At 35.0% G+C, this 14,377-nt stretch overlaps 1 protein-coding gene across 1 annotated transcript; it reads right to left on the reverse strand.

Moving 5' to 3' along the window:
* Positions 1–7,814: 7,814 nt before the first annotated feature.
* On the reverse strand, positions 7,815–10,994 carry LOC112762797 (uncharacterized). Its single transcript, XM_025808635.1, has 2 exons — positions 10,988–10,994; positions 7,815–8,314 (listed from the first exon to the last, which is right to left on the reverse strand). The coding sequence occupies exons 1-2, from the start codon at positions 10,992–10,994 to the stop codon at positions 7,815–7,817; spliced, it is 507 nt and encodes a 168-aa protein (XP_025664420.1).
* Between the last annotated feature and the right edge of the window lie 3,383 nt (positions 10,995–14,377).

A 14,377-nucleotide genomic window follows, 5' to 3' on the forward strand; every position in this document is an offset into this window, starting at 1 on the left:
TAAATTAATATATACTTAGTTTTAAAAAAAATTTTAAAAATTAAAAATAATTTTTTTTGTAACTCTTATAATTTATCCAAAATTTTTTTACTATATTTAATTAGTTTAATTAGTTATTAAAATTCAATTTAAATTAAAAGTTAATATTTACTACGATGACATAATTCATTTCATCTAATAATTATTAAACATATCACATGAGGTAACTTATTATTTTTTTTTAAAGTTTTTTAAAAGTTTTTCAAACTTTTGCGAAACTCAAAAACAGTAAAGAGTTTTTTACAGAAGACTTTATGAAATAACAATCCTTCAACAAATAGAATAATAAACATCATCACAAGCGACTACTTCGTTAAAAGTCCTATCCAAAAAGGACAAAAAATGAAAATTGTTGTTTAAGATCCTATTCAAAAGGATCAAATGTCAGCAGCCATCCACAAAAATATACAAAACATAAAGAAATTGTTCATCAAAAGGTCCCACAAGCTGGGCCTTGATAAAAATATCACATAGGGCCAATAAAGGGTTGGAGGTCATCAGCAGGAGAGGAGGCTAGTTCAACTATAGAAGTCGGAGGGTAGGAGGAATCTCTTCGGGCACCAGAAGTCGGGTCCACATCGGGAGGGGCTGAAGAGCTCGGCTGTGCCCCTCGGTTGGACGATCTGTCGAGGAGGGAATTCGATTATGCGCTGCCCGTAGTCTTCAGCTTGGAGTCAGTCTCAAGATGAGGAGGAAAACTATCACTCCATTAATGACAACCTTGTCGGGATGAAGATGTGATAGGTCCAGGTCGGAGCAATAACCCGACTTATTGTTTCAACACCCTAAACACATCTTCAGTACCCTCGACAATGGAGTCCTCCAAGTCCTGGTAACCCTCCCGAAGCTACTCCACCTCCCTTTTCAAGTCAAGATTGGCCGAAAATATGGGTACGTAATTCTGCTCAGCCTTCTCCTTCAAACCTTCAGTCATGGCACAAGAACCCATTAACTGTTTTTCTCTTTCCTAGCTTGGAAGAGTTCTTCCTTAGCCTAGCATTCTCCTCCTGCAGCCTCTTCTCATCTTCTGATACATAGCAATTCGTCCCTGGAGATTCTCCAAAGAGTGCTGGTCGCACTCAAAGGGGTTTTTTTCTAATAATATCAATAAGAGAGGTACAACCCCGAGTCCGAATTCCTCCTCGGATTAAAATTGAAGATGGTTACGGATAGCAGCATCATCCATAGCAATTTGGCTATGTGGAAGGATGTGCTTCCTAAAAAATTTTACTCCACCAAAGCTGATGTCCCTGATGTTAGAAGCACCATCTTCCGAGATCTTGGGTTTCTTCTTCTCAGGTTCGAGAAAGAAGGATGTGGGGACAGGGACAAGAGGAGGAAGAGGAGAAGTATGAATTGGATTTACCAAAATGGCTGGAGGAAGTCCACAAACCCAAGCTTTGAAGCGAGGAGGAGTGGCAGAGGTTCCGACCTCTTGTGCAGCAGCTCGGGCACGAGCATTCCTCTTGACTTCCTGCACCTTTTGATAATCAGCTCTCGACCCACTCTTCTTTTTTCTAAAAAAGGAAGTAAAAATGAATAGTGCACAAGTCGAATAAGAAAAGTCACCTACAAAATCAAACACAAAAACTACCTAGCTCGGTCCTGACATAGCTCAGAGATCCAAGAAGAAATTTCTTGGTGTCCAGGTTTGGAGCCCGTCCCCAAGCCTTTCGGAAAACTCTACCATAACCTCCTCTACCTCGTCCAAATCTACCAAGCCATATTTCTCTACGGGGAAGTCTCGACTCAATATAGAAGAAATCGGGGATCATTATTTTCATTTAGAAAAAGGGATGATGATCTTTAACAGCTTAAACTTTAAAGAATAAATTTTTGAAGTCATGGAAAGACTTATCATAAATGGAAAAAACTTTCCGGCCTTGTATAGCTCGGAAGGAAACCCACTGTTGCTTATTTTTAGCACTAAAAGGCTAAATAAAACATATAGAAAAAGGTCTTTAAAGAGATGAAAAATCAAGTGCATGGCTGACAAGCTGGTAAATCTTGAGGAAACCCCAAACATTGGGATGAAGCTGGGAAGGAGCTACCCCACAGTGGGATAACACCTCTATCTCGAAGTCGGAAAAGAGAAAAGTAACCCCTAAACAGGTGAACAGACAGTCGTACACAAAAAAAAGTGAGAATCAGAATCGTTCATTCTCTCATAGTAAACTCGGTTCTTTGAGTTTGGGCCACTAATTCATACTTTGCCTCATCGACATCAGAAATGCAGATCCTATGGTGTTTACGAAGTTCAGTTACAAATACATTATCGACAATGGGGTGTTCAGACAAGACGGAAGAATCTACCCATCTTAACAGAGCCTCCATAATTCGGGAAGACATTTTTAGAAATGGGAGAAGATATACAAGAAGATATATCTACATTACACAAAGAAAAAACAATGATCAAAAGCAGGTTTGAAACAAGACAGTCCTTTTCCATACAAAGCAACCCATTGCATCAAAAGAAACGATTTTTGTAAAAAGAAAAACACAAAAATCCCAAAGTCTCCTATAAGCAAATAGTGAAAGCACCACCAAAACCTACTCAGAACCTCTTCCTCCATCACTCAGTACACTCAATAAAAATAACGAAGTCAATAAAGAGTGAAAAGTAACGAAAGACTAACCTTTCTTGGAGGAAAACTGACAACAAGAAGGAAGGGAATGCCGAAAACGCTGAAAATCCAAGGAACAGAAACAGCAAGCACCAAAGCGTGAAGATCTTTTGAACAAGGAAGAAAGTACAAAGGAAAAATTCGAAAAGAAGAAAGAGAAAGAGACGAAAGGAATTTATAACATACTAGGGGCATAATTGTAAAATGACGCAATCATTAAAAGAGCGCGCCGTTACCAATATAACTGCCCCCACGTGTAAATGCAAAAAGCCAAACGGACGCGACTGTTGACAAGACATGACGATTGATGATTTGAAATCACGTCGGTTTTTCAACTTGAAATCACGTCGGTTCCTCAACACGGGAAGAGGATAACGACTTAGGCAGTCCCGAGCTCTATTAATACTCAAGTCCAACTCCTATTGAAGAGATCGGACTCGAGTAGGGGCACTATTCATACCCTGACCCAAATCATAAGCTAGACCCAAATTAAGCTAAAAGGCCCAATCATGAAGGTTGGCCTTTGCCGCCTATCTGACCTCTGCAAAGAGGTCGGGATCAACACTAGCAGGTGCTTAACACTTATCCAACTAAGTAATTTCCTCCTTATATCTCTCACCCACTTTTAGAAGAGAGATCCCAACAACTATAAGATAAAGGAACGGTTATCCACCACCAGAAGTGGAACGACTTCAACGGTAGTTATTGGCTCAGCTCCTATAAATACTCTGACACACTCAGGTACATCTAAGTTCCAATACGCTAAAACCTGCTTAACCTCTTACTGACTTAGGTATCGGAGTGTCTTGTAAGTACCACCTCCCACCTTTTCGTAAACACAACTCAGACGGCGGCTCTCTGACGCAGGACAAGTCGGAGACCACTCTTTTGAACGTTTGGGTCTCGTAAGCAAGCCCAATCCACATCTGGTTCTAGGTAACCCCGAACAACTATTATTTTCTGATGGATCAAAACCTTTTCCAAAATGCGTAGCACCAAATCATGGGAAGCACCCACGAATTGAAAATAGCCTCCATCTCAACGCTGACGCCTAGGAAATGGTAGCAGAAATCCATCTTGTGTATAGCGCCCACGAAATGGGCTTCTCAGGTATGGCGAATGCGAATTCAGCTATCACACATGTGGTACCCACAAAATGGAGGCAGAGGAAAAACTCCAGGGGAATGGATACTTTCCATTGTTAAAAAAATTGAGAGTTTAAAGTGTGATCTTTAACCCTTCATTGCTCTCTTTCGTATTTATTCTTTGTCCCACTTATAAAACTAATGGTGAGAGTGTGATCTCAAATGTTAAAAAAAATTAAGAGGATCTATTTCCAAACTCAAGGGCGTCAGACGCGAATTGGACCCAATTCATTAGTACCAAACACAAAATGCAGTAACGAAGTTGTAATAATCTAGAAGTGTGGACCCTCCACCACCATTTTTACGTAATTATCTTCTGAAAATATGGATCATTCACCACCATTTTAAAACAATATTCCATTTAAACCACTTATTGCAGATATTCCTTCCACATATTTTTTTTATCATTTTATCACTATATTTTTATTATTAAATTTGTATGTCACATTGTGTGGTATATGAAATCTTAATTTTAATTTTATTTTTTTCACATGTAATTTTATTTTTATATAGTTTTCTATTATTTTTATAGTTAGTTACAGCAAGTTCTTGACCCCAATAAAAGAAGAGAAAGTTTTAATAGGAATAAAAAATAAATAAAAAAATAGCAACAAAATATACAATGACACACATTTCATATTTATTTTTTATTTTCACCTACCATATCATACACAATAAAACAGTAAACACTAACTACACAATAATTTATTTGGCATTGCTATCAAGATTATTGTGAATTACAATTATTATTTGGCATTGCCTAACAAATGGAACTAATAAGAGAGCAAATAAAGAATCAATTGCATAACGATTGTAATCTCAGCCACGCACTTAATTAATTAAATTATGTAATCTTTGATACATCGAATATGCTATAGTTTAATTAAGTTAGTTAAACCACCATTTTGATAATTTGAAACGTTAGTTTGTCAAAGATTGATAGTTTCTTTGTCATAGGATTTTTGGCTCCTTAAGAATTAATTTTGTTTAATGAGTACATCTAAAATACGGGATCATTGTTTAACAAACATTTTTTTTTATTTAAAATACCGGTTTTAATTAAATTAAATTAAAACGAGGAATCCCATTTTGTGTGTGTCAGAATTGGAATGGCCCAATTCGTATGTGCTGTCTTTGACATGCCCATTCCGTGGATGCCATCTATAGAATGTCTCATTTTGTGGGCGTCAGCGTTGAGATGGAGACTATTTCTAATTCGTGGGTGCTTTTCATAATTTGGAGCTGTGCATTTTAAAAAAGGTTTTGATCTATGTGTATTTAGGGAAATAAATTTTTTTTATATTTATTTCAATAAAAAAACCTTAAATAAACGGTTTAACTTAAATCAATTTAAATTTATATTGTATTAATAATGAATACGTAAGCTAAGAATTTTTTTCTATCTATCATCAAACTCAAACACAAGTGTTAGTTATGGAGTAACAGGGCATAACATGAAAATTTGTTAATAACACACAAAACAAACAAGTTTATATATACTTTAACATTTTAAGAATTAAAATCCATCACTCCTCCATTCGATAACATGTGTTAAAGATTTGAAAGACGAGCTTCTAACAATCTATATTATTACGTACTAGAGAACAGTTTTTATTGTATTACACTTGAAAAGTGTCTCTATTTTGTTAATAGAATATGCATCTCTTTAAAGTTTAGACCTCAAAAAATTATACATAAAAAATATCATCTTATTGTGTATGTAATCATACTTAACCAGTAAATTAATAATTCGACTAACTCAAATTAATGTCGCACTTATTTAGTTACCCTAAGAAATAAGGTTTCTTTACCTTTTTCTTTGGATTTGGTTTTATGCATCAAAATTTGAATTTTCTTGAAAAAAAAAAGTTATTCACATTCTAACAAATAGGATAATAATACTATATAAGCAGGACGTAAATTAAAGTGTAAAACAATATTCATTTTAAACAATTGAGAATTTAAAGTGTGATCTTTAATTTTTCATTGTTCTCTCTCGTATTTATTCTTAGTCCCATTTATAAAATTAATGGTGAGAGTGTGATCTCAAATGTTAAAAAAAAAATGAAATGATCCATTTCCAAACTCAAGAGGATCAGACGTGAATTGGACCCAATTCATTAGTACCAAACACGAAATGCAGCAACTAAGTTGTAATAATCTAAAAGTATGGACCTCCACCACCATTTTCACGTAATTATCTGCTGAAAATATTGACCATTTACCACCATTTTAAAACAATATTTCATTTAAACCACCTATTGCAGATATTTCTTCCACATATTTTTTTATCATTTTATCACTATATTTTTATTATTAAATTTGTATGTAACAATGTGTGGTATGAAATCTTTGTTTTAATTTTATTTTTTTCACATGTGGTTTTATTTTTATATAATTTTCTATTATTTTTATAGTTAGTTACAGCAAGTTCTTGACCCCAATAAAAGAAGAGAGAGTTTTAATAGGAATAAAAAATAAATAAATAATTACAACAAAATATACAATGATACACATTTCACATTTATTTTTTATTTTCACCTACCATATCATACACAATAAAATAGCAAACACTAACTACACAACAATTTATTTGGCATTACTATCAAGATTATTGTGAATTATAATTTTATTATTATTCACCACATACAAGAACACTATTTTCTAACGATACCACGTGAGAAGAACCAATTGCCTAACAAATAGAACTAATAAGAGAGCAAATAAAGAATCAATTGCCTAAACGATTGTAATCAGCCACACACTTAATTAATTAAATTATGTAATATTTGATCCACCGAATATGCTATAGTTTAATTAAGTTAGTTAAACCACCATTTTGATAATTTAAAAAGTTCGTTTGTCAAAGATTGATGATTTCTTTGTCATAGAATTTTTGGCTCCTTAAGGATTAATTTTGTTTGATGAGTACATCTAAAATACGAGATCATTGTTTAACAAACATTTTTTTATTTAAAATATCGATTTTAATTAAATTAAATTAAAACGAGGAATCCCATTTCGTGTGTGTCAGAATTGGCATGGCCCAATTCATATGTGCTGCCATTGACATGCTCATTCTGTGGATGCCATCTATAGAATGTCCCATTTTGTGGGCGTCGGCGTTGAGATGGAGATTATTTCTAATTCGTGGGTGCTTTCCATAATTTGGGGTTGCACATTTTAAAAAAGGTTTTGATTCATGTGTATTTAGGGAAATAATTTTTTTTATTTATTTTAATAAAAAAACCTTAAATAAATGGTTTAATTTAAAGCGGTTTAAATTTAAACACTTTCTATTATATTACTAATGAAATAAGTAAGCTAAAAAAATTTTTCTATCTATCATCAAACTCAAACCGGGCATAACATGAAAATTTGTTAATAACACACAAATCAAACAAGTTTATATATACTTTAAAATTTTAAGAATTGAAATCCACCAATTTAGGTGGTATTCTATTAATCAAATGAATTTACTAGTTCAACAAAATGCTAGCTCGCAATTCTAGTAAATTTGAGAGGTTTATGGAGCGAAAGTTTATTACTCCTCCATTCGATAATATGTGTTGAAGATTTGAAAGACGAGCTTCTAACCATTTATATTATTGCGTACTAGAGAACAGTTTTTATTGTATTCAAGTTTTTCTATTTTATTAATAGAATATGCATCTCTTTAAAGTTTAGACTTCAAAAAATAATACATAAAAAATGTAATCTTATTGTGTATATAATCATACTTAACCAGTAAATTAATAACTCGACCAACTCAAATTAATTTGTCGCACTGCTTTAGTTGCCCTAAGAAATAAGGTTTCTTTACCTTTTTTTTAGAATTTGGTTTTATGCATCAAAATTTGAATTTTTCTTGAAAAAAAAATTGTTATTCACATTCTAACAAATAGGATAATAATACTACATAAGCAGGACGTAAATTCCAGTGTAAAACTGTACAAAACGCTAAAAAAATTCTTTCAGTTTGATTATAATTGAGAACACAGGAGACCTATTCATCGTCACCGTGTGAAGTTGGAGATATGAGGCAGCGGCACAATGGGCAAGAATACGGCGACTGATGGTCGGCACAGCATCGGAGCCAGCGGAGCATGCAACGATCATGAAAAACATGCGAGCAATTTATGCGAACAACTTCTACACTTGAATCTTCGTTACCATGGCCAAACTTCTCCAAGCAAATAGCGCATTCAGCGTCATCATCTTGCTCATCAATTTTGGATCTCTCTAACAGATTCACGAGTTGTGCTAGTTCAGGAACGTTTTCACAGAGATCATCATTATAGATATCAGAATCTTGAACAATGTTGCGCCTGGTAACAACGTGAAGGTTCACAACAATCTCCAGCGTGTTGGAGTCACACCCTTCACGGCTTAGAATCCTTCTTGCAGTTTCGCCTATGGCAGGTAAAATTTGGTCCAATAACTCAGGGGATGCAGGCACTGAAGAGAAGATTTCATGCAATAAGATTGTGTCTTCTCTGTTGAGGTCTGTGAATGGAGTACAACTACATAGGATATCTGAGGGAACCAAGATTGCTTCAGTAGTTGTAGTAGAAGAAAATTCAACATCAGAGCCTTGGGTAATTTGGATCAATTCTTGGGTGCAATTGAAAATGATGGAGAAACAATCACCGAAATAAAACTCTTGTGGTATGCCTTGGTTTTCAATGGGAGTAATTCGCAACCAAAAACGGTGGATTCCATGGCAAGTAACAAAAGTGATGGGTTCGTTTATTCGAATTATCAAGATCCGGCTACTCAAGTAAGAAAGATTTCTAATAACAAAAAAGCGAGGAGAGCGTTCTACAAGAGTAAGCGAATGGTTAATTCACTCGAATCTTTCTTGGAAGTGGAAAACCAAAAGATGCTATGCTGCCTACCAGACAGAGTCTTGATTTTCTTTAATAGCTTAAGAGAAAAATTAAAGATGGTTTTAAATTTAGTTTCGAATTGGTATTTTCTATAGATCCTAAAATATTAAAGATTTGATCTATTTTTTGCATTGATAAGATATTAAAAGAGCAACGTGTTATTATAATATTTTTTTGTTGGTAAATATTATTGATTTTTACATGGATAATACGAATAATTTAATTAAATATCTTTAATAGAATTTAGCTAAATACTTTAATACATGAATTATATGATTTAACACATAAATCAAATCTTAAGTTTAAAAGTTGCCTTGTCAATGAATTATAACTCAAATAACATAATTTCTCTATACTCACTTAAGAGGTTGCGGGTTCGACTCTCGGTATTTTTGATAAAAAAAAATTTGAAAATTGTCTTGAAATTATTATTGTTGTTTAATTTGAATTTGATCTTAAAAATATAAAATATCATTATACTTAATTTTTAAATCATTAAATAATCCTTTTAAAAGAATTTTAAAAATACTAATATATCCTTTAAGAATTAGAGTTGTTTGATTATGTGAATAATTAAAATTTTGAATTTGATTAAATTAAAACACCAAAATGCAATCTTTTAGGAATCAAAGGATTAAAATATCCTTAGTAAGTAAATTTGTTTGCCCTTATGAGAAGTTAAAAATTTGAATTTATATTAAAAATACAATAATAATACTTTTATAATTAATTTTAAAAAAACTAAAATAATATTTTTTTAGACTAAAGTTATTTAATTCCGTTAGATATTAGATATTTGAACTTGATTTATTTTAAGAAGAATAAAATATCTGATTTGTTAATTAGTAAATAAGAAAACTATCATTTTAGTTAATTTTAAAAAAAACTAAAATATCCTTTTATGAATATGATTGGTTAATTGTATTAGAAATTAAAAACTTTGAATTTAGTTTTAGATCGGAAAAGCTCTGCATACAAGTCCTAAGGGCTTGTATGCTTTACAAGCTCATTAAACAATAAAATCAAAATACGCGCTGCTCCACGTACGTTGATTACACGCGCTATATAAGATCCCGCGTATATCTAACTACCAAATTTAAAATATTTGTTTCCTTCTTCGTTTTCGTTATTTTGAGATTTGGTTGTTCTTCTTCTCGCGCCTCTTCCCTCGTTCTTCTCCATCGTTCTTTTCCTCTCGCTTTCTCACTGGTATGTTCTTCGTTTACGTTACTTTTTTCTCTCTCTGTAACTCGATCTTCGTTTTCTATTTTGATTTGTTGTTTTCTGAAACCAAAGTTTGAACTCGTTTTGAAGATAATGGATCATTCCACCTCAGATTCTCAGCTGAATTCAGGCGAAGTGGATTATGAATTTGAATCTAACGAAGTTCCTGAGGTTTGATCTACATAATGAATTTTCTTTCAGTAATTTGTATAGCATTGTGTAGTTGAAAAATTGCTGAACATTGACTGTGAAAGTAACACGTTAACATGAATCTGTCGATTCAATGTATTAGTTGTGATTAATTAACTGAAATTTATAGCAGACGCTCGGGTGTAGATCAGCTCTTTTTTTGGGTGTATTTTTGCTAGAAGTGTGGGTGTATCTACACTACTGGTTTTGTTATTTTAATTGAGTTGTTATTGTTTAGGTGTATTACATCAGACATGATTGGGTGTGTTTTTAGTTTTTGACATGGTGTATTCTGCAGCCTGTGTATTTACAGTTTATGGCTTTAAAGGTCATTGTGTAGTTGAGTTGTTGCGGTTCGGGTGTATCATATTAGGCATGATTGGGTGTATTTGAATCATATCTATGGGTGTATTCACAGTTTCTGACACGGTGTATTGTGCAGCCTCTCTCGGTTGTTGATGACGAGCTTGTTCCGAAGGTTGGAATGACCTTTACCACCCTTGAAGATGCTGGAAAATTTTACAGGAACTACGCCAAGGCTGCAGGTTTCTCTACAAGAGTTTGGTGCACAAATAGGAAGGGAAACGAGATTAAGAATCAACTGATTACATGTAGCAGAGAGGGAAAATGGAAATCTAAAATATCTTCGACCGAGAAGACCAATCCTACAGCCGGTTTAAACTGTCCTGCAAGAATTTATATACACACATTGAAGGATGTCGGTGCTTGGATTATTTCAAAGGTTGTGCTCGATCATTCACACCCCTGCTGTCCAAGCAAAGCAGAGATGCTCAAACAGCACAGGGAACTAAGCATGTCCATTCGTCGTACGATAGAGAATAACGAGGAGGCCGGGATCACACCAAGCAAAACATACCAATCATTTGTTGCGGCTGCCGGGGGTCATCGCGAGTTAAATTTTATCGAAAAGGACGTGAAGAATTACATTACGAGGGAAGTGCAGAATGTTTTCGAACAAGAAGATGCAAAGAAATTCGGGAAATATTTGTTAAGAATGAAAGAGAAGAATCCGAATTTCTTTTTTGAGCTCCAACTCGAAGAGGATCAATCGATTAAGTTCGCTTTTTGGGCCGATGCAAGAAGCAGAGCCGCCTTTGAGTATTTCGGAGACGTCATTTCATTCGACACCACCTACAATACAAACAGGTAACAAACTGCCCCTGTTTATGATGCTAAATTATTTTATTTTTACGAATCCGCATCAGAGGTGTATATTGGCTGTTTCATTGGGTGTATGCGAAGCATTTGTTAAGGTGTAACTAATAATTTTGTATTCTGGACCATGGTAATTTGTTTCAGGTATAATTTGGTCTGTGGTTCTTTCATCGGGGTGAATCACCACGGTCAGTCAACACTTCTCGGATGCTCTTTGATGAAGAACGAAGAAATTGAATCATTCAAATGGTTATTTCAATGCTGGCTTCGTTGCATGGGAGGAAACGCTCCAAAAGGGTTTCTCACCGATCAGTGCGCATCAATGAAAAGGGGTTTAGAGGCCTGTATGCCAACGACAATTCACCATTGGTGTATTTGGCACATCATGAAGAAGATTCCAAGCAAATTAAACGAGTACAAGGGACATGCCGATATCGAACAAGAAATGAGCCAAGTTGTTTGGAACTCTCACAGCAAAGACTCATTCGATAGGAATTGGAACGATTTTCTGCTGAATTTTGGTCTTGCGGACAACAAGTGGCTTTCAGGTAATGTCTTTTTAAAATCTGCAGCAGAGGTGTATATTGCATGTTCCCTCGGGTGTATTTACAGTCTGTGTTTGGGTGTATTATGCAGATCTGTACGAAGACCGTCACATATGGGTTCCTATCTATCTGGATCACCACTTCTGGGCAGGGATGAGAAGCACCCAAAGGAGCGAGAGCATGCATTCATTTTTTAACAAGTATATCACCCGGAACAGCTCGCTTATTTAGTTCGTCAAACAATACGATAATTGCCTCGGAAGCAGGGAGCAAGCAGAGAGAGAATCAGATGCTGCAGATTTTCATACGGTCATACCGTGTGCAACCAAATCCTCCATTGAAGCTCAGTTTCAAGATGCGTACACTCACGCAAAGTTTAGGGAAGTCCAAGCGCAATTCAGAGGAAAGGTGAATTGCATCACCAGATTAAAGAATTCCGCTCTAGGCTTTTCAGTATACGAAGTCGGAGAACAAGTTTCCAGCTCAATATTCAACAAGTTCGTGGTTACTTACGACTCAGTTGCAGCCGAGGTAAAATGCGAATGCTTATTATTCGAGTCGAGAGGGATACTGTGCCGTCACGCACTAAGCGTGTTAAGCTTCGAACAAGCAAGCCAAGTGTCACCTAGATACATACTGGAACGATGGAGCAAGAAGGTAAAGAGGCGACACACACACATCAAGAGCAGCCACGACGAGCCACTAATGGAGCCAAGAAGCAAGAGGTTCGACCAATTGGTTTTTCGTTCGCAAAATATTTGCGAATTTGCCTCCGAATTGGAGGAGCTGACTGCAATTCTGCACCGTGCTTACGATAACGTCATGGCCGAGATGGAAGCATTAAAAGCCAAAAGGAAGGGGACATCTTCTTTATCCCACGAAGATGCCAACTTGGAATCCGTTAACGAGCTTCAAAGCCCGCCAAGGATTCGAACAAGAGGACGTCCAAAAAACAGGCTAGGTTCAAAGCTGGAGAAACAGATCGCAAATGGCACAAAGAAGAAGAAGACGAAAGTTTTAAGCGAGGTAAAAGTAATGTTCTTTAAATTTGTGGCGATTGAGTTTATTTTTCTCGTTAATAGGTTAGCTAATGTGTGAGTGTTATATTCAGATAAACCTGTTTTGATGCTGCATCAGCGGCGCATTCAAATTCCAGCCAATATCAAGGACACGTTATGAATTATCAGTTCAGGGTACCAGCAGCAGGGGATAACTCTTTGGGTGTATAGTTTTATAGAATATGGGTGTAAAAGCACCGTTCTTTTGGGTGTATTTTTGTTCATTGACAATTTACATATAGACACATATATAGATTCATATAGAACAAAAGCTCTAAAAATTCGCAGGTTATGGGTGTATATTTGATTTGATATTTTTCTTCATATTTTAGTACATGTAATTCATACATTTTGAATACAGCACAGACAGTTTGGGTGTATATTTTACGCAATGTTGGGTGTATTATTAGACCTGCGTTGGGTGTAACAGTTTATAATTTGCGTTTATATATGCCTTGATTTTTTCCTTCATATTTTACCATCTGTAATACAGCTTTTGAATACATCACAGACAGTTTACCAGCACAGATAGTTTAACTATGGGAAAAAATATACATGGAATAGAACTTGTTGATAAATGGCAAATATTTACATCATTTGTTCAATTTACAAACTACCCAGCAGTTGGATTACGCAGTTTCTATATCAGCAGAATTAATCTGACAAAACGGACTCAATAATACAGAGGATGGCTTCGACAGCCTTATAGCACTACTCTCCCTAATTGTCCGATCTCTTTCTCTATTCATCTCACTGAATAGTATCCGGGAAGCATACTCCACTCTATAGTGGTCCACCTCCTCCTACAATTAAAAAGTATATTCTGTTTAAACAGCAATATTAATTCAGTAAAGTAATACAGATTTATATAGTTCTAAAGACAGTTACCTGTGGCCAATTATCCCATTCATACTTCCCCTTTTTGATGTTTTCCGGCTCAATTAACTCCATCCACTTCATAACATAGATAGCGCAGTCATAGCTGAAAACGAAGAAAATAAATTACAAATCTCATTTATGAAAGTTTAATGTTCAGACTCACAAATTTATACCTTATTTTTTGGCCTGATATTTTAACATATGATGATTTAATTTTTTTCTCGTTCTCCCCTTTCTGCAGAGGTTTCCCGCCGGCATATGTTATCAATCTTGAAAATACATATCCCTTAAATAAAAAACAAATCAGTAATACACCCGAATAAATGCACAAGATACACCCAACTGAATGGACAATATACACCCAACACAACTAACGAAATAGACCTAAATATTAAAGTAAACATGACAGAGGCAACTTACAGTGAATTTATTAATGTCCTTTCTCTCATCGCTTGGAGCTCTTTTGTGTAGCGGGTCAAGTATATGACATTTCCGCTTTCTTGTATTTATGAGCCATAACCACCAATGCCCCGAGTGGCAAACAGGAGCAAAAATCTGAAGGATTCCCACATTTCAACAGTGTGTTATTTTATTTGGCATATAAGTAAA

This window comes from Arachis hypogaea, chromosome 17 (genome assembly GCF_003086295.3).
Source record: "Arachis hypogaea cultivar Tifrunner chromosome 17, arahy.Tifrunner.gnm2.J5K5, whole genome shotgun sequence".
NCBI lineage: Eukaryota > Viridiplantae > Streptophyta > Magnoliopsida > Fabales > Fabaceae > Arachis > Arachis hypogaea.